We start from the raw sequence: 19,558 nt of genomic DNA, 5'->3' as shown, positions 1-19,558 counted from the left end.
TAATTTTCATGGCTTTGTTACCATAACATGATGGAGAGGTAGGAGATGAGAAGTTACTATGATTACCAACCAAAAAGTTTGATCTCATACCGCAGCTACATCAACTGTAAGGGACCATTCCCAGCTGACCCAGGGAATCACCAACCTTTCAAATTACATCCTGACATTTAACCTGGCTTTTGGGGCAACATGACTTTAGGAAAAGTTCTGAAATGTCATCCAAATATTATCAGTCCACAAGTGGCTTCACTCAGGGGTGCTATACATATGAAGTCTTAAAGATCTCAAGAATTTATCTGCTTCAACAATTCAAATGAAAAAAATACATCTACCACATGTGCAGCGTATGTGTGGCCCCAATGATAACACGCTAAATAAAGGGAAAAACAGAACTAGACTCCCAGTGGAAGTTATTAGGTGAAGAACAGGAAGGACTCTCCAACCTCAGGAGCTGTTGAAAAGCTGCTGCATCAGATCATTTGGCTCCAGGCTAATCAAGTGGCCAACCCCACCCCGCCGGCAAGTACTAATTAAGTCCTGGGTCCCAGGTCAGCAGAATTCAGGTAGCAGAGCCATCACCTGCTGTGGGGGTGACTTTTCCCAAAAGTCCCCGTCCACCACGGATGAAAGTAAACACTACTAATAGTAGACATGATTTGCTTGGGGAGAAAAGATGGCCAGTTTCTCCAAGGAAAAAAGGCCTTGAACCCCTTCCTCCAAAGGCTTTTATTGGGTTCTAATACACAGGAATACAGGGTGGCAAGGATCAAACAGTAGATAACATTTCAAAGAAATCTTAGGGTTTAGTCTGAGTCAGAGTTGGTCAGGAAGGGGGTTTTGCAGAAACTTTAGGGTTTCCTGCTCAGATATATAAAAGAAAGCACTCTTAGCAAAGCAGGCTTCATAGGATTTTGAAGAATTCTTTGTGATGCCAGATCCATTCCCCCCCCACACACACACACATACACACACTCTAACAAGGCAAGGAGCTGCACCCCTCCCCATCAGGTATTCAGGCTTAAGTGGATTAGAGCTGGGAAGCACTTCTCCCAGAGGACATGGGGACTCGGACTATGTCACATAGGGGGGTGGGGAGGGGCAAGGGTCTATTGCTTGCTCTTTGTTGCAGCCCTCCGAGTCCCTCCATGATGGCCTCCCAAATGATCATGTCGGGCTTAGGTTGCCCCTCCTCTGAGGGGACTTACCCGTCATCAACACTGACCATGCTTTGGGGGCAGGAAGAGGAAACCGAGGCAGCATTTGCTACCAGAGACAAGCTTTGTCTCCTGTGGCTTGCATTCCAGAGGTCACTCGCTCATCCTTAGCCACAGGGGATAGAGTTACAGTGTTAGAAGAAATTGGCAGCTATTTTAAAACATAGCATAGCACGCAGAAAATGACTTGGTTGTTTTTGCTTCTTGATTCTGTAAACTGCTTGTCGCTTGCATGCCAGAGATAACGCTCCACTCCTTACCCTATAAAGCAACTGCTCCCCCACTGCTCGGGGCCCAGAATTTGGAGATTGCCTCCTCTGGGTCTGCATGCATAAATAAAGGACCCACTTCGCTTCCTCCAGCATTCGGCCTGAGTTCTTCCTGTAACAACAGTTCCTAAAACCAGGCAGAGTGGTCCACAACAACCTGCCCCTCACTGAACTAAAGGCAGCACCCCAACCACCTCCCTTCCTGAGGCACTAGACCCTGGCCCTCCATTCAGGTCAACGACAGCTCTGGGACTAAACTCTGAGGGACACAAAGCAAATCATTTCTCAGCCACATACGTAGTCCCAAATGCTTGTGCAGTTCATGTGTTTCCCCTTCTCTGGTATCTATTAGGGTCACTTGGCCTTTCCTAGGTTTCTAACTCAGTGCATTCACTGTCTTTCCTCTGCTCTGTTGACAAATATATGAATTACAGAGCCTAAATCAAACTATAAAACAACTGGAATGCCAAGGACGACAGGACAAAAACTGACCCAGAGAAATGAGAAGTCAGATGAAACCCGAAGCCTGCTACTTTCAGCTCATCCCACAAGTGTTTGAAATCCTTTTGGAGTTTGCACAGAATTTACAAGTCCATTTAAAATGGCTGACATACAATTTATACTTAAGAATCACATTTTTTCACAAGAATTTAAAAGCATTATAAACACAGCTAAAAGCTACTGTGACTTTAAGCTTTCCACCAGTGACAGGCACTTTTAAAATACCTTAAGAACCAAGCAAAGCTCATTAGGACAACACTGGAGTCCACAAATTTCTACCAGCTGGGGAGCTTTCACACCTGCCACAATGTCCCAGGTGAGCAGCTCTGCTGAGACCTCATTTCCGTGTTTCTGCATGACAAGAGGGCTGAAGAAAGTGCAAACGTGTTCTGTGGGAGCTGATCAGAACAGGTTTCAAAAGCGAAAATGTCCCAAGTACCTGGTTCTGAAGACTTGCTGCCTACTTATAGTATTTTATACAAGAAAACTGTTAGAAGCTATAACACACAGCGCTGCTCACTCACCTCGGTGAAGGTGGGGGACAGGGTGTTTCTACGACCTGCGTCTTTCTGGCATCCAGTGTCTGGAAATGGGCTATGAGAGCTTCGAGATCCTCCTAGAGGTAGACAAGCAGCCACATGTGAGACATTTCCTTAAACCCTACTATGGGGTCAAAAGCCTGGGGCGACTTTCCCACTGTCCACAGACAGAATCTGACACATGCAAAAATACACAGAGCTTCACCTTACAGGTAGTTTTCTTGCAAGTGTGGGTGTGTGAGCACATCATCTCATTCTAAACCCAAACAGTCCCCTGCAAAGGGCCTTCCACTTAAATAAGCCCGCCCTGGCTTCACACCAACATCTTCAGGCACCTCTCACAACCCAGCACTGGGCAACCCCACCAGCCAGCTTTGCTGTCTGCATAGCAGTATCTGATAGGACAATGCCTGCTCACTTATTTTTTTTTGTTTGTTTCCATCTCTCTCCCACCAAAATAATAACAGCTCCAAGCAAGACTTCTCAATCTGCTTAGAACAGAGCCTGCTTGGCAACTATGGGCTGCAGCCACTCTATGTAAAAGGGTCTCTATTTTTATAACTGCAAACAGGATTTAAGATTTACCTACACAGCTGGGTGGCACTGCAACCTGCTCTTCCCACCCCGAGGCCAGTGCCTGTTTCCCTCTGTTAACCTCCCCCGGTCCCCAAAAAGCGATGCTGACCTGTGTGTCAGGAGGAAAGTCCCCCTCTACCCTTTTTCTCTTCTCAAAAGCTCAGCTGATGCTGCAACCTGGAATATATCCTCTGCCTTCCTCCCTACTCCCCCCCAACATTCCCACATCCAAAGCCCTCTCTCCCTGGCTCCACATGCCACACTGAAGGTAGGTTAGTTGGCCTTCCCACACCTACAGATGCCTGCAGACCACTCCTCCTTCCTTTCCAACCTCACTTCCCACCCCGCCTCCTCACCTCAACTTTCACTGGCTTCCTCTCAGTTCCTTTATCAGAACATAGTCCCTTGGCCTAAACAGCCACCTCCCCCCCGCCACTTCCACCATGGGAGCCACCATCTGGAACTGGGTGCTCATTACTCTCCAGAATTTCTTTCTTTTTTTTAATTTATTGATTTTAGAGACAGGAAGGAAGTGAGAGAGAAGGAAGGGGAGGAAGGGAAAGGGGGAGAGGGAGAGGGAGTGAGGAGAAGGGAGAAAGAGGGAAAGACTGACTTGTCGTTCCACTTATTTATGCATTCATTGGTTGCTCCTTGTATGTACCCTAACCAGAGATGGAACCCAAGCCTTGGCTTTTCAGGACTATGCTCTAACCAACTGAGAACACCCAGCCAGAGCCTCAAGCATTTCTTTACACTCTTACTGCATATATATATATATATATATATATATATATATATATATGAAGGTCCTTGAATAACATCATTCCGTTATAACACTGAGATGCCATAGGACAGCACTGTCAAACTCATTTTTACCAGGGGCCCAATGTAATTTTAGGACTGTGCAAATGTAACTACTCCTTAACTAGGGACAAGGAGCTCTACATTTGGCCCTTTGAAGGCAACCGTGAAGCTGCTGTGGCCCCTGGTGAAAATGAGTTTGACACCCCTGCCACAGGAACTTAACCATTGCTTGTATCGGTTAGCCCAGGGCAAAAGTGATTTCCATATACAGCCACACCCTTAGGGATACTGCGGGTTCGGTTTCAGAGCACTACAATAAAGCAAGTATAACAATAAAGAGAATTATAATCTTCTTTTGCTGGTGGAGGGTCTTACCCTCAATTTGTAAAAAGAAGAAAAAAGCCACTATCTAAGAAACACAGGAAAACAAGGTATGCCTGTAATATGTCATTTCACTTAGAGTCATTCACAGAAGCCATGGACGAGGCTAAGGAAGGACTTTATTGTCTGTATTTCTCAATTCCATCTCAATGGGATCATGCTGTATATCTTGCAAAATGCCCTTCTGAACAGTTGATACACTGAATCCACTCACTTTCACTGTGGCAGAGCTACCCTCCACCACAGCTTCTCTACCCAGCCTGCTCATGAACAAACATCTGGGTCAGTTCCAGTGTCTTGTTTATATAAACAATGCTACCATGGCCATTCTGCCCCCGTCTTTGTGTAGTTGAGGGGAGTTTTTCCAAGGTAACCTGCAGGTGCATAACTACCAGGCTGCACTTACACCACTCTGGATACTGACAAAATAAGGTGCAAAGAGACCCTGCCGGTTTTCACCCTCACAGCGTCTATGAAAATGTCCGTTATCCTGCTAGTTCTATGTAGGTAGTTAGTTACATTAACGGCTGTCCTGTTGACTGACACGTCCCTAATGCCAAATGTGCTGCCTTAAGCATTCAAGACAAGTTACTGAATGACTGGAATTTTACAGAAAGACCAGGAAGTAGGAGGAACTGTTGGAGTCACAATTCGTTCGGAGCTCCTGGTCCAGTGTCATTCACCTCAGAAACTGCCTTCCTACCCTGGCTGGTGTGGCTCAGTGGATGGATTGCTGACCTGGGAACCAAAGGGTAGCCGGTTCAATTCCCAGTCAGGGCACATGCCTGAGTTGGAGCCCAGAGAGAACACACAGCAAAATTCATGAACCACAATAAACTGCCCCAGGTTAGGGAGGCGGAGCACAAGTCAAAAGAAAGCAGAACGCTCTACGCTCAGCCCTCTTCCACCTGCAAATCCTGCAGAGAGAGAGAAGGAGGGGGGAGGGAGAAGGAGGGAGGGAGAAGGAGGGAGGAAGAGAGAGAGAGAGAGAGAGGGAGAGAGAGATGAGAGGGAGAGAGAGAAGACAGGGAGAGAGAGATGAGAAAGAAGAGTAGTGGCTGCCATCAACTCTTACGGGAAGCCCCAGAGTTTCACTTACTGCACGGATGCTCACTGCTCTTGGTCGCCGTAAGACACTTACCATCTTTTAAAGACGAGATGTGCAGCTCAGAAATTAAGCCCTTACACCCAGATCACGCCCTTCGCAGAGGCGCGCCCGCTCATCCCCGGGTCCTCCTACACTAAGTCCCCGCCGCTCCATCACCCAGACAGAGGACACCCGGCAATGCTAGGGACAAGGGGCCAAGGAAGGCAGCAGACTAGAGCAAAGGAACTCGCGCAGAGCAGGAGGCGCTCTCGGGTTGGTCCTGCCGGCGCCGCTCACCTCCTCCTTCCGTGAGCGCTTGGAAACCTTCTTTTCCATTTTGGCTGCAGTCTTCTCCGCCCCGCGGCCCTTCTTCTCCTTCTTGCCTTTCTTGCCCATCCTGCCCCTTTGAAGCGGCGCCGGACTCCAAAGCTCCAAGAGGTGAGCGGTGCACCGGAAGTACCTAATCAGGCCGGCGCGCAGCAGTGCGTCACTTCCGGGAGTGCCAGCGCCCTCGTAGCTGGGGTGTTTTAATGTTTTTTGGGTTTGGGTGTTTTTTTTTGTTTTGTTTTGCTTGTTTGTTTATTTTTTGCTTAGTCTACCGAAATAGCTTTGAGAGCCTCTTGCTCCCGCTGGCGTAGGCGGGGCAAGTGGCTGGCCCCGACCAAAAGTGACGGACCTGCACCCAGGTCCCTTCCACTTTGCCTCCTTAGCTGTCCAAGGGGTGTAGCAGTTGTCGTTTGGGAGCCACCCAACCTGGCTTTCAAGACTGTCTACTGTGTTTCTTATGTTTGGGCAATTTGCTTAACCCTGTGTAGTTGACCCAGTTGGGTGGCTCTGTAAGGGAGTCACATATATTTTTCTATCTTGGACCCTTTCGGTAATGAAATGATGTGGCTTCATCCACAGAAAGATGTTCGTGCCCTTACAAGGACTGGCAGACCCTAAGTGAGAATAATCCCTTCTCCCACACAACACTGCCAGTTCTCTTGGGTGCAGGGTATGAAACTGGAAAAGTTGGCATACTGCTGCCTGTCACTACCAGAACCAAGGACTAGAGGCAAGGATTGATATCTATGCGTGCGTTTCAGACGGCGGGTTAAACATCCTAAAAACCACAGTAGTGTCTTATCTCAAGCCGATCCTTTAGTAAGGTGAAGAGAAGAATAGGTAGATAAGGGATTTGGGAACCAGTTAATCACATAAGAATTGCAGTCAGGTGGCGATTTTCCTAGTATTTCTTCATCTACTGATCAACAGTTCTTTACGTACATCAGGGATGTGGACTTAGATACCATCTCCTTTGCTTGCAGACCCCTGGGGGCACAAAGGCTGAATTGCTTGTTCACTTCTTGGAGTCCTGTAGGTAATTTATTCCAGTTCTTAGAACAACAGCTTTCCACCTGAGTTAATCACTTAAGCCTATCAACTATAACTAAAGCTAAAATCTTTTAACTCTTGAGTTCCCCTGTCAGGAATATTGCACTCAAGAAAACCTCAGCCCTGCCATTCCACTTTCTATGTGTCTTTCCTCAATGTCCTGTGTTAGGGGACTTGTTTCTTCATCAGTAGAACAGGACTAATGACACCTTCCTTCCAAGAGTAGTCTGTTTATTAAGACTGAAGAACTAGAATTTCCTGCCAGGGAATTGTAGTCTAGTATTTGACTGAAATATTGTAATAAATGGGAACACCATTTGTAGGATATGGAATGCTATGGTTTGAACAGAGCAGAGCGAAATTGCTTACTATTGATTAGAAGATGACTTCTAATCAGAGCAATAGGACAAATTAAGGACAATCACAAGCAAACGTTTGGTAAAGAGAAAGCATAAATTAAAAAATAACTTCTTTGTAGGTGATCTGCCACAGAGCTCAGCCTTAAAGAAAGTAACTTAGATCTAATCAATTTATTAATCATTGATCAGCCAGGAAGGAATGCTTTTCCAAACATCCCCAAGCCTTGTCCAAAAACCATTTAAGAAGAAAATAAAATTTGGGGATATTATGGGAAGAAAAAGTAAAATAGGATTCTGACTGCCACAATCTCTAGCACTGCCTGTCAGAGACTAGGAGAGCACCTGCCATGATTGAAAAACAAACAGGAGGAGAAGGAGACCACCAAGATGGAGCTGCAAATGGACCAGACTCCTGAATCTTGTCTTCAACAATGAGCTGTAAAAGGACAGATTCTCACTACTGCCCCAAGGATATCATTACTTTCCTTCTAGTGCAATATGACTTGAAGAACATGCCTAATTCTTTTGTAACTTTTTAAGAATATGAGGTAATCTTGAAGCAATGCACTTGAAGCAAGATGGCCCTTCAGTCACAGTATGTTTGTCTGCAATACCCTACAACAGCCTGCTCTTAAGGATCGCAGAAAAGGAGCGAGTTCCCTGCTGAAGATTTAGAAGGCTCTGGTAGTGAGGGGCTTAATACTTGTATTAGGCAAAAAAAAAAAAATCTTGAAGCTGAATTGGAAGGCTCTTGGATTATGTGTCATGGTGATGTATGTGTAAGTTGAAATTCTCCTTATGAGAAAGAAATGGAATAGAACATTTGAAATGAGATCAGAATCCTAAAATAGTAAAAAGATTAAGTACAGGGTTCTATTGTATTGAAATTCACATTTGTGAAAGTCCTCGCACAACCAAATCTAAAAACAACGTTTTACCAACAATAAACGCAACCATACCACACAGAAAATCGACATTACGAAGTCTGAAAACAACGAAATGCTCAGCTAAACCTGTAAGAGGGGCAAAGCCAGCAGAGGAGCGGGTTGGCCAAAAAGATCCCCGACCCAGGGTGGTGCGCAAGCAGCCGAAGGCGCGGATCCCAGGTGCGGGCTAGCTATGGGCAGACATGGGGAAGAGGCACAGCTGGCTGTCTGCGGTCGGTCGAGCATTTGCATGGAGATAAACCAGTGAAGAGGTGAGCATTGAGACCGCAAAGTGCAGGGTGGCGGGCTCGCACATTTCCGCTCAGATAAACAGGCGGGGATGAGTGGTGGGATGGACTGGGCAAGTGGAGAGGACCGCGATTGCTCCCTCTCTGACCCCACCCCCACATACAGCGTCACAACCCAGCAACCTGGGTGGCCCCGCCCTGGTAAACAACTAAGGCTCCGCTCCTCATACGTAACAGGCGTGAACAGATTAAAACATGGCTCAAGAACAACTCAGAGCCACAGAGCCGATAAATCTAAGCAATGAAGAAATAGCAAAACTTTCAGATGCACAGTTCAAAACACTGGTGATCAGGATCCTCACAGAACTGGTTGATTTTAGTCACAAATTAGAGGAACATATGAAGGCTAAACTAATTGAAATGAAGGGAAATGTATAGGAAACCAAGTGATGAAAAGGAAACTGGGACTCAAATCAAGGGAGTAGACCAGAAGGAAGGAAAAAATGACCAAACAGAAAAGAATGAAGAAACAAGAATTCAAAACAAGGAGGAGAGGCTTAGGAACCTCCAGGATATCTTGAAACGTTCCAACATTCGAATTATAGGGGTACCAGAAGGGGAAGAGGAACAGTCACGAGTGGAAACCTTATTTGAATAAATAATAAAAGAGAACTTCCCCATTCTGGCAAAAGAAATAGACTTCCAGGAAATCCAGGAAGCTCAGAGAGTCCCAAAGAAGGGGGACCCAAGAAGGAACACACCAAGGCACATCATCATTATATTAGCCAAGATTAAAATGAAGGAGAGAATCCTAGAAGCAGCAAGAGATAAGGGGACAGACAGCTACAAAGGAGTTCCCATCAGACTGTCACCTGATTTCTCAGAACACACCTTACAGGCAGGAAGGGGCTGGAAAGAAGTATTCCAAGTCATGGAATCCAAAGACCTACAACCAAGATTGCTCTATCCAGCAAAGCTTTTATTTAGAATGGAAGGGCAGATAAAGTGCTTCTCAAATAAGATCAAATTCAAGAAGTTCATCATCACCAAGCCCTTATTATATGAAATGTTAAAGGAACTTATCTAAGAAAAAGAAGATAAAAAAGATGAACAGTGAAAGGACAGCAAACTCACAGTTATTAACAACCACACCTAAAACAAAAGCAAACTAAGAGGACAGCTAGATCAGGAGCAGAACCATAGAAATGAAGATCTCATGGAGGGTTAGCAACAGGGGAGTGGGAGGAGGACAAGGGGGGAGAAGGTACAGAGAATAAGTAGCATAGATGGTAGGTAGAAAATGGGGGGGGAGCAAGAATAGTATGGGAAATATAGAATCTAAAGAATTTGAGACATGTGGTCATAAACTAAAGGGGGGAATGGTGGGGGTGTGGGGTGCAGGGTGGAGAGGAATGAAGTGGGGAATAGAACAACTGTAATGCATAATCAATAAAATCAAAAAAATTAAAAAAGAAAGAGAAGGGTGATAGTGAAATGCAAGGGGGAGAGTGAAATCAAAACCATTATTTCATAGATTTTGTCCAGTTTTCTAGTTGTCTGAAGGAAAAGGATAAATTCAGTCTCATTGCCCTGGTGTGCCCAAAAGCAAAATTCTTTCCTCCTTGGAATTAAAGAATGCTGCTTAATTTGGAGATCTTTTTGTTATTTATTTCTAACTTAATTAATTTAAGATAGCTAAGAGTTTAGTGCTCTCAATTTCCCTTTAAATACAGCTTCAAGTGCACCCTACCATTTTGAATATGTCATGTTATGATTTTTATTCAATTTAAGGTACTTCCTCTTTTGATTCATAGACCCCTGGGCTACTTAGAAGTGTGTTATTTAGTTTCCAGATATTGGGAGGTTTTCTAAAGATCTCTCTGGAATGTAGTTTTTCCTCTAACTGCTTTTATGATTTTCAGTTTCATTAAGATATATTTAGCCATTAATTTTTTCTTATTTAATTTGCTTGGGAATTAGTAGTCTTCATGAAGCTGTTGATGATTCTTAAAGTTAAATTGATTATTTTTTAATTTCTTTTCCAGATTGGTATAAAGTGGTTTTTTAGATTTTATCTATTTATTTTTAGAAAGGGGGGGGAGGGAGAGTGGAAGACAGAATCATTGACATGTGAGATAAGTTTATTTTTTTTACATCCTTATAATATCACTGTTATGAGCATTTGGTTCTTTAATCCTTTCTGATCCAGAGACCGCTCAATGCCATGCCCATTCATCTCATGGTCAACAACTTATGCTTAAGTTTCATGGAGTAAGTAGCCCCTTAAACTCCAGCTGCCTACCCAGGAAAATATATTGCACCCACTAAGAGTAAATTCTCCAGAAGGGCTCTTCTCTCACTGTACTTCCAATCTCAGGCCACCTGGAGGAGGCCGGATGTTAACCTTTTCTGCAAGCACAGTTCTGAAACCTACATTCTGGGGACAAAGCTAATCGCATCCTCCTATTCTTGGCCACTCTAGTGAATGATCTCATTAATACAAGACATGGGAAACCAACAAAGACTTCCACATCAGAATCTGAGAGTTGGTATATTGTAAGAGGAACTCAGAAACTGGATTGGAGAATTGGCTGTGTTGCCCACTATTTCAAAGACTTGTGAGGAATAATATTCATGTTGTCTAATTTCCAAGTCAGTCAAGATTTTCCCATTAAAGGAGAGGGTGTGAGCTGGCAGAGGTTGGGTGGTAGAAATGGGGGACATTTATAATAGTGTCAACAAAAAAATAAAAATAAAAAATAAAAAAGAGATTTCCCCATTAGCAGCATTTTCTCCAATGGTCACAAGAATACTCTAGAAACTTATTTGAATTTTAACTATCTGTGTGCTGTATCTCTCTTCCACTACATTTTAATCTCCATCAGGCCTTCTCTAATTCACCTTTATATCCTTTAACTCTTTGTTGCACTCTTTGTTAGATGCTAATAAATAATGCTAACAATGCCCAGTGTGGCACAGTTGGTTGGGCATCATTCTGAAAGGTGAAAGGTCTCCAGTTCAATTCCTGGTCAGGGTACAGACTAAGTTGTGGGTTCCATACCTGCTCAGGGCATGTATGAAAAGCAACCAATTATTGATGTATCTCTCTCACATTGATGTTTCTCTTCCTCTCTCCTTCCCTTCTCCCTCTCTAAAAATAAAAAATAAAATCAAATTCAAGGAGTTCATCATCACCAAGCCCTGATTATGTGAAATGTTAAAGGAACTTATCTAAGAAAAAGAAGATAAAAAAGATGAACAGTGAAAGGACAGCAAACTCACAGTTATTAACAACCACACCTAAAACAAAAGCAAACTAAGCAAAAAACTAGATCAGGAACAGAACCATAGAAATGGAGATCACATGGAGAGTTAGGAACAGGGGAGTGGGAGCAGGAGAAGGGGAGAGAAGGTACAGAGAATAAGTAGTATAGATGGTAGGTAGAAAATAGACAGGGGGAGGACAAGAATAGTATGGGAAATGTAGATGCTAAAGAACTTGTGACACATGAACATAAACTAAAGGAGGGAATGGTGGGGAGGGGTGTGCAGGGTGAAGGGGAATGAAGGGGGGAACGGGACAACTGTAATGGCATAATCAATCAAATATATTTAAAAAATACTCCATGGAGAAACTCTGAAAATGTTAGTAAGATTGTGAATAAGGACACTGCTTTCACCCTTTCTATTCACAGTACTGAAAGTTTGGCTGGAACAACCAGGCAAGAAGATGAAATAAAAGGCATACACACTGGAAAGGACAAAGAAAAATTATCTTTTTTAACAGATGACATAATGTTATATGTAGAAAACCCTAAATTTTCCATGTACAGAAAAAAAAAAAAACCCTGGTAGAACCAATGCATTCAATGAAGACCCAGGAGACAAAATCAACACTCAGCAACATCTTTGTTTCTTGACAAAAACCATGAATGTTCCCCAAACAGAATTTAATAAAAACAATTCCACTTACAACAGTTTCAGGAAGAATAGAATACTTAGCATTAAACTTAAACAAAGAGATGGAAGAAGTATACACTGAAAATTACATTTCTGAAAATAACAAAATAAATGAAAAACATCCATGTTCATGGATTGGAAGACTTAATATTGTTAGAGTGTCACTATACCTGGAAATATCTACATTTTTTATATAATCCATATCAAAATCCCGGTGACATTTTTGTAGAAATAGAAAAGTTCATCCTAGAATTCACGTGGAATTTTAAGGGACCCTAAATAGTTGTGGCAATCTTAAAAAGAAGAATAAATTTGGAGGTCTCACACGTCCTAATTTCAAAATTCACTATACAGCTCAAGTAACCAAAATACTGTGGCAATGGCAAAAAGACAGACTGTGGGTACAGAAGCCCAGAAATAAAGCCTCCATTATATTAGCAAATGGCTTCAACAAAGAAGCCGACACCATGCAATGGAGGAAGGACACTCTTTTCAACAAATGGTGATGAACAACAACATCCACTGCAAACAAAAGAAGTGGATCATTGTCTTACACACAAATTAACTCAAAATAGATTTAATTTTAAAGGTAAGGCCTAAAATTACAAAACTCAGAAGACAATGTAAGGAGAAGCTTAATGACACTGGATTTGGCAATGATTTATTGAATATGACATTACGAATACAGGCAAAAAAAAGATTGATAAATTTAACTTTGCAAAAATGAAAAACTGTTCACCAAAGGACACAGTCACCAGAGTGAAAGGTGACCTATGGAATGTGAGAAAACACTCTGCAAATGATATACAGGGTGAGGGGTTAATGTCCAGAATAGAGAAAGAAAAGAACTACAACTCCACAACAACAACAAAACCAGATAACCAGGTTGCAAAATGGGCAAAGGTCTTGAATAGACATTTCTGCAAAGGAGAGATACAAATGGCCAATAAGCCCATTAAAAGAGGCTCAACATCACTATTAAAACTCTCAGGGTCAGAGTTGTTGCTTGTGATGTTGGGGGTGTGCCGCGGTCCAGCCGCAGCGGGTCAAGGGGTCCCACAGGTGAGGGTAGGTGTCGGCGCTGGGTAACAGACGACAACACGCCTCAAAGGACAGTGAAGCTCTGTTCCGTTTATTGCAAGTACAAGCAGGTTTTTATATTTTCATCTTAGGTAGTGATTAATATTTGCAGTATAACATGATCATTTAAGCAGAAAAAATCAATACAAAGGTAATCAGTAAAAGTACGAAAGTTCCCATAGATTTAGTTAAAGATTATTTTAATTAGGAGAGCTATTAATCAGACAATTAGAAGTATCTTATTGTATATTAAAGTTTCTCAGAATTTGTCATAGGGCAAAAGGATACGCTAGATTGAGTAGAGAAAATAGGAAATTTATTATAAGGCCCTTGTGATGTCTAACTTAGCTATCTATCTTTTTTTTTGCTTAAAATGTTTTTCTGTGTACTATAAATTCTGACTCCCTAGTGACTGTTTAGTTTGTAATAACTAACTAGCTTTTGTTATTTCTTTGCCTGTCTAGTTGATATATATTCTTATTCAAGGTAAAGGAGGGGCTATTCCTATGTTGCAGGGGGCTTTTAAGGGTACTTCTTTTAAGTTTCTCTAGGAGTTCTTTTATAGACATGTTTTGTACTTTGATTCTCTCTAAGAAAGCAGTGAGATCATCTCTTGATTTCCTAGAGTATTCTATCTTATCTTGGGTGTTTTTCTAATGATCTGTTATTGATTAAGCTTGAATTCTCAGATTGTTCTGGTTGTTTCTTTGTGCCTATATTCCCTGGCGTTCTAGTATGATATTATTATTCTGTTCATTGAGCCGGGAAAGGTCTAGGCACACTATCTGAATCACTGCCAGGGTATTTATAATGATTAAAGCAAAAAGGGTAATGATCTCTAAAGCAAGCACAATCACAATAGGTATTGCAAGGCCTTCCATGCCATGTCCACCAGGTTGGAAACTGCTTCCTTGAAGTCTTACACCCCCTCTCAGGACCTTGTCACGGAGAGAGGGATCCAACAGTGGACGCGGCAGTGGACGTGGCAGGGGTGAGTAACTCTGCTCTGCAAATAACAGAAGGAACATTGCCTTGGGTGGTACCTTTGATTCCTCCAAAGGCTTCTTCGATAAGAGATGGTACCTCACACCTCTCAGCCGACTTAAGTCCTTAAAAGAGTAAGTCAGGTCTGTGTATCTGAAGACAAATGCATGACTGAAAATCTGAGTGCTCAGAGAATGTAGGGCTGCCAGCACTGTGTCTGGGAGAAAGCAGAGACTTTCTCAGGTGTCAGTGAAATATCAGGGTTTAACCACGGGAAGACATAGGCCTATGAGTCAGAAACCACCCACACTTCTCCTTGTTCTTCACTGACCAGCTGACTGCCTGGCTGAACAGGGACCATTCCTTCCAGCTGCACAGATGTGTGTTGCCCAGCCAAGTGTGTTTCTATGAGGCACCATTTCCCAAGACACCCTAAAGACTGGGGGTAGAGCAGAAAGAATACTTGGGGACCAGAAGCAAGCCAGTGGTCTACCGACTACTCAGGACCCTGAACCAAGAGGTGGGTCAGATCTTCCCAGGTGAGTGTGACTGACACAAGCCAGTGAGCCCATAAATGAGAGCACAGTCCATGGAGTGATCTAGGAAAGGGTGAGGCAGACAGGTGGGAGCTGACTGTGGAAGAACCACATGCTCTGTGCTTGGTCGTTAATGTCATCCTCTCTCTGCTGAGGGCAGGTGAGGACTTGCACAAATGCAGAACAGGTGACAGGCAAGTGGGAAGCATGAACCTGCTGAAATTCTGCCTCCCGCAGATCATTTATTTTTGGTGGCCATGAGACATAAACATGCAAAGAAGTTAAAAATTTCCATATGTAAGTGTATTATTAATACTCCAGGGCCTAAGACCAACTGCAGAAAGGAATATTCCTCTAGAGAGCAGCAAGGGGTCTAAGACAAGGGTCTCAGCCCTCGAGAAACAGGACTGTTTCCAAGGATTCTGCATCCAGGTGCCAGTCTCTAAAGGGTTCTGTATCCGTCATTCCTTCATTCCTTCACCGTTCACTCCTTCTCTCCCTCATGAGAGAGCCATTGAGCCTGAGCTGGTTGCAGGTGTGGAGTGGGGACTGAGAAGGCAAAGTCCTGTCACACCTAGTGGGAGTGACACCAACACATCAGGAAACAAGTGATTTCAAGTCCAGTGCAGGGAGCTGTGGATCGGCCACAGAGGGGGAGGCCTGGGTGTTCTCAGCACGGAGTCTGATTGATCCTGCAGGTAATTGGGTTCTGGAGAAAAATAAATTAATTCTGTAATTCCTTCCACTTTGCAGACCAGAATCCCTCCCGCTGAGTGAGGACACCTAAGAAGACAGGGTCTGAGCCAGTGGTTGGCCTAGGGACTCACAGACACCTACTGAGGCCCCTGGACCAGAGAAGAGGACGGGGCTGTGGCTGCACACAGACCTCAAGTGACTCTGGAGAGCCAGTTATGACTCTGCCCTAGTGACTGTGCCTCCCTGGGTCCCAGTTTCTCCTCAGTGGAGGAGGATGAATATTTGGCTGCAGACTTTTCAGTGTATTAGCCGTAAAATATTCACAGTATCGGACCTGAATCTTGGGATAGGGGTGCTGCTCAAATCTGAGGCGTCTGCTCCTGACTGACTTCTAGAGCGAATCCCCTGGGCTGAGCCCTGGTGGGCGAGGGGCTGCCCAGAGCTCTTCTCTCCTGTTTCTCCCTGAAGGCACTGCCCTTCTTCTAAACTCTCCTACGTCCCCCAGGGCAGTCCACAAATGGCCTGGTGACCTTGTCCATCTGTGCTCTCCACACAGTCTCCGGTGAAGGACCAGGCTCCTTCCCTGCCCAGATGTGGCTCTTGGGGCTGAGCCCTGGCTGGTGACCAGCTCAAGGGCTCTGTGACTCAGGCAGCTGGGAAGTCATTGCTCCCCATCAGCCCTGCCCACAGACCAAACCCAACCTGACACAGGCCCCAGAATTCCTGGAGTCAGGAGCGCTGGACCGAAGGCCTAGGGAGGGGCTGACCAGGCTGAGCTTCTCTGTGAGGATCCCAGAGGCCCTTCTATCCAGGCCCCGACTGAGCCCTGCTCAGACTCCAGGGTCTTTCCTGAGGTCATGGTCATGGGTAGAGACCCCAGGGGTTGGACAGAGACTGGTCTCCCTCTGCTGAGTTACTCCTATCAGACTGGCCCTCCCTTCTGGGGTGAATGTCTCTGCAGCACTGGACTGCAAGAATTAAACTCTCATCTTAGGTAGTTTATCTCCACTGTGTGTGTCCTGCACCAAATGCCCAACCCCAGCCTGGGACGTGATGCAGAGGGTGCTGGAGGCAGAGTCCAGGGCTGTCAGTCCTGTGTGTGAGATAAAATCACTCCACCCGACACCCAGAGGGCAGAGAGCAATCACTCACAGTACACGTGGAGCTGTCCAGTTGCTCTATCACCTTGAAAATTTCTTTTTATGGCCAGTAGAGTGTAGTACCCTGCATCCTCCAGGGAGACATTCTGGAAGAGCAGGGATCCATTGGGGTAAATGGTCTCCCGGCTGCTGAATGTAGGTCCTGGGTACATTTCTTGAGTATCTAATACATAGGATGCAATTTGACGGCTGCTGTCCACACTCTCCCCTTTGAACCAGACATAGCCTGCAAGAAACTCTGGCTGACTGTGGACAAGGAGAAGAGCATCCTGCCCTTCAGCAGCACTGGTCGAAACCATAGTGAGTTGGGCAGTGGTGGGCAGGCTCCAGAAGGTTAAGAGTGAGACTAGGAGGGAAGAGAGAAATCAATCAACATTTGGGTCTATGCACTGGGAGGGAAAGACGAGGCCCTGGGTGCTGAACACGTCTCTTTACCTCTCACCCTTGGGGGGATGGTGTGTGTGTGTGTGTCTCTCTCTCTCTCCCATGGTCAAGGTCAGCAGCATGGCCACTGTTACTTCAGCACCTCTGAACCTGTTATTTTTATTGTTTCCCACACTCTTCTCCTGTGTCTGCCCAGCTCACTCCCTCACTGCCCTCAGACCCCTGCTGACACTCAGAGGTGTCCTTGGGAGAGACTTCTGTAGGCCACCTCCTTTAAAGACTCTGCTTCACTCTCTGACCTGTCCCTGCTCTATTCTTGTCACAGTGCTCGTTGGCGCCTGACATCACATCTAGATCTGTGTCCCTGTCCTCCCCATAGGACATGAGCTCCATGGGGGCAGGGGCTTGTCTGACTTTGCTCTGCCCCCAGTGCCTGTGGACAAATGAGCGAGTGTCCCCAGGGCCCCGTACTTTCTGGGGGTGTATTTGCTGAGGTTGGTGGTAAGCACAATGTTTACCGGCCCTGGTTGAGCTTTCCCACCCCCAACATCATTCCCGATTACTGTCATCAGTTCTAAAATTTACTGTTCAGAAATTAACTTTAAAAACACAGCAGTCGAGAATTTCCTGCCCCTCACCACTTTCCAATCGTAAGAATTTCCTTGGGTTGCAGGCCAGTTCCCAGCAGGGGCCAGTTCCCAGCAGGGGAGGCTCCAGAAGCAACCATACATTGATATTTCTCTCCTCTCTCCTTCCCTTCCCTTCCCTTCCTTTCTAAAGATAAATAAATAAAATTAAAAAATATATATTTTAAAAAAAAAAAGAATTTCCTGTTGCTGAGATTCGCCCCACCCTGCTCTGACCGTGTCCTTTCCCTCAGGTCCAAGCAGCAGCTCTCTGTCCCCTCTCAGAGCGCTGTCCTCTCCAAGGGACCCAGCCACTCTGTCTCCCGTCCTCCCATCCCCCTCCAGGGATTGTCCCATTTACCGGCCAGCAGGAGGCCCTGCCAGGGGATGCGCCCTGCTGGGGACTCCATGGTGCCTGCTGCCTGCTCGGTCCTCCCTCTGCGAGAAGAGCTGCAGCTCCAGAAACGCTCCGAGACCTCTGCCCTGCAGCACGGACCTGCTCTGCGTCCTCCCCACCTGCCGAGTCTCCTCCCCGGGCTGGACTGCTTCCCCAGTCACGTGGGAGGGGCGGGTCTCTGCCCAAGACCCTCCTTCTCCCTCCCCTTGGAGTCTCTTGTGCCTTCTGTCACCATTTCTGTTCCCTGGGACCCGTTGGGGCGCTGTCGTCTTTAGCGGAGGTTCTCCACCACACATATACACTGGACAGCACAATCCTGCGCTGGTTCCAGGTGACCCCAGAGCCCTCTCTTAACATTTGGGGCTTTTCCCTTCAGAACAGGAGCCTGGGGTCACATCAGGAATTCTTGTCACAGGGATGTCATTCCCCTTGTGCATCAGAATCACCAGTGAAACTGTAAAGCTTGGGATGCCCAGGCGACACCTTAGAAATGCTGCTTCAGCAGCTGTCCGGCTAAGGTGAATGGCAGGCCAGGCTGACACCGTCACGTGGGAGTGCACAGGAAGCGTCTCCAGATCTTGTTCAACGCAGACTCTGACTCAGCAGGTGTGTGGTGGACCTGAGAGTTTGCACGCCACCTCAGCTGTGTAGTGGCCCTGGGGCTGCCATCAACACAGAGAGCCCCACGGGTCCCTAAAGCTAGGGGTTACTTCCATTTTTGACATGGAAACCCACCCGAGCACAGGGTCTTTCTCATGTTCTCAGATGTTCTGGGAAGGCTGGAATTCCACCCTGGAAGAGGTCACTGAGGTGACTCTGGGGTGAGAAAGGGAAAGCTGAATGGCAATGGATGAGGGGACCCGCCTTCTCTCTCCAGGTGTCACCAGCCTGGCCTCTGCTTCTAGGACAGAGACCCAGGACTGCGTGTTTCAGGAAAACCTGCAATTGCCGAGTGTGAAGGGGGAGGTGTCCCATGTGTCCTGAGAGGTGAAGACTGGGTTTGTGAACAGGTGACCGTGGTTGCCCCGGACCTCAGATGCCAGGCCTCGGGGAGGCCTCCCTCTCCACAGCTATCGGCTGAGCTGTGGCACGGAGCCTGTCCGTGTGCTCCGAGGCCACTTGTTTTCCCCACGGCTGGTGCCCAGCAGGGAGTTGGGGACAGCACTTACTTCCAATAGAGCAGGAGTGGGAGGGACAGAGATGGCACCAAGGAGGGGCTCAGGCAGGGTCTATGGAAATCAGACTTTTTTACTCCTAAGCCAAAGCCAGACTTGTGTGTTTTGTCTCAGTGTCACCTTTTAGAGGGCACAAGATCAGCAGTCAATGTCAGGGACTGTACCAGGGACTCTGACCAGGCTCGAGGGTGTGAGTGGACCCTGAGACCTGGGCAGAGGTGGGCTCTGACCTCCAAGCTGAGTGGACAGTCACCCTGGGTCCTGGCCACCAAGGATCCC

General features: G+C 45.8%; 1 protein-coding gene across 2 annotated transcripts in view; it reads right to left on the bottom strand.

The window, feature by feature from the left end:
* KLHDC4 (kelch domain containing 4) overlaps positions 1-5,811 on the bottom strand; it is a 59,414-nt gene extending 53,603 nt beyond the window's left edge. For both annotated transcript variants that reach the window (XM_037142366.2, XM_037142367.2), the window contains exons 1-2: positions 5,669-5,811; positions 2,509-2,600 (exon numbers count right to left, since the gene is read on the bottom strand). In XM_037142366.2, coding sequence (XP_036998261.2) covers positions 2,509-2,600; positions 5,669-5,767 — 191 coding nt within the window. In that variant the 5' untranslated portion in view covers positions 5,768-5,811. The remainder of the gene's footprint in view (positions 1-2,508; positions 2,601-5,668) is intronic.
* Positions 5,812-19,558: the final 13,747 nt, after the last annotated feature.

Source organism: Artibeus jamaicensis, unplaced genomic scaffold (assembly GCF_021234435.1).
Source record: "Artibeus jamaicensis isolate MK-2021 breed Jamaican fruit bat unplaced genomic scaffold, CSHL_Jam_final contig_464, whole genome shotgun sequence".
Taxonomy (NCBI): Eukaryota; Metazoa; Chordata; class Mammalia; order Chiroptera; family Phyllostomidae; genus Artibeus; species Artibeus jamaicensis.
Note: the sequence above shows the minus strand (reverse complement) of the source record. Positions and strands in the feature narration are given on the sequence as shown.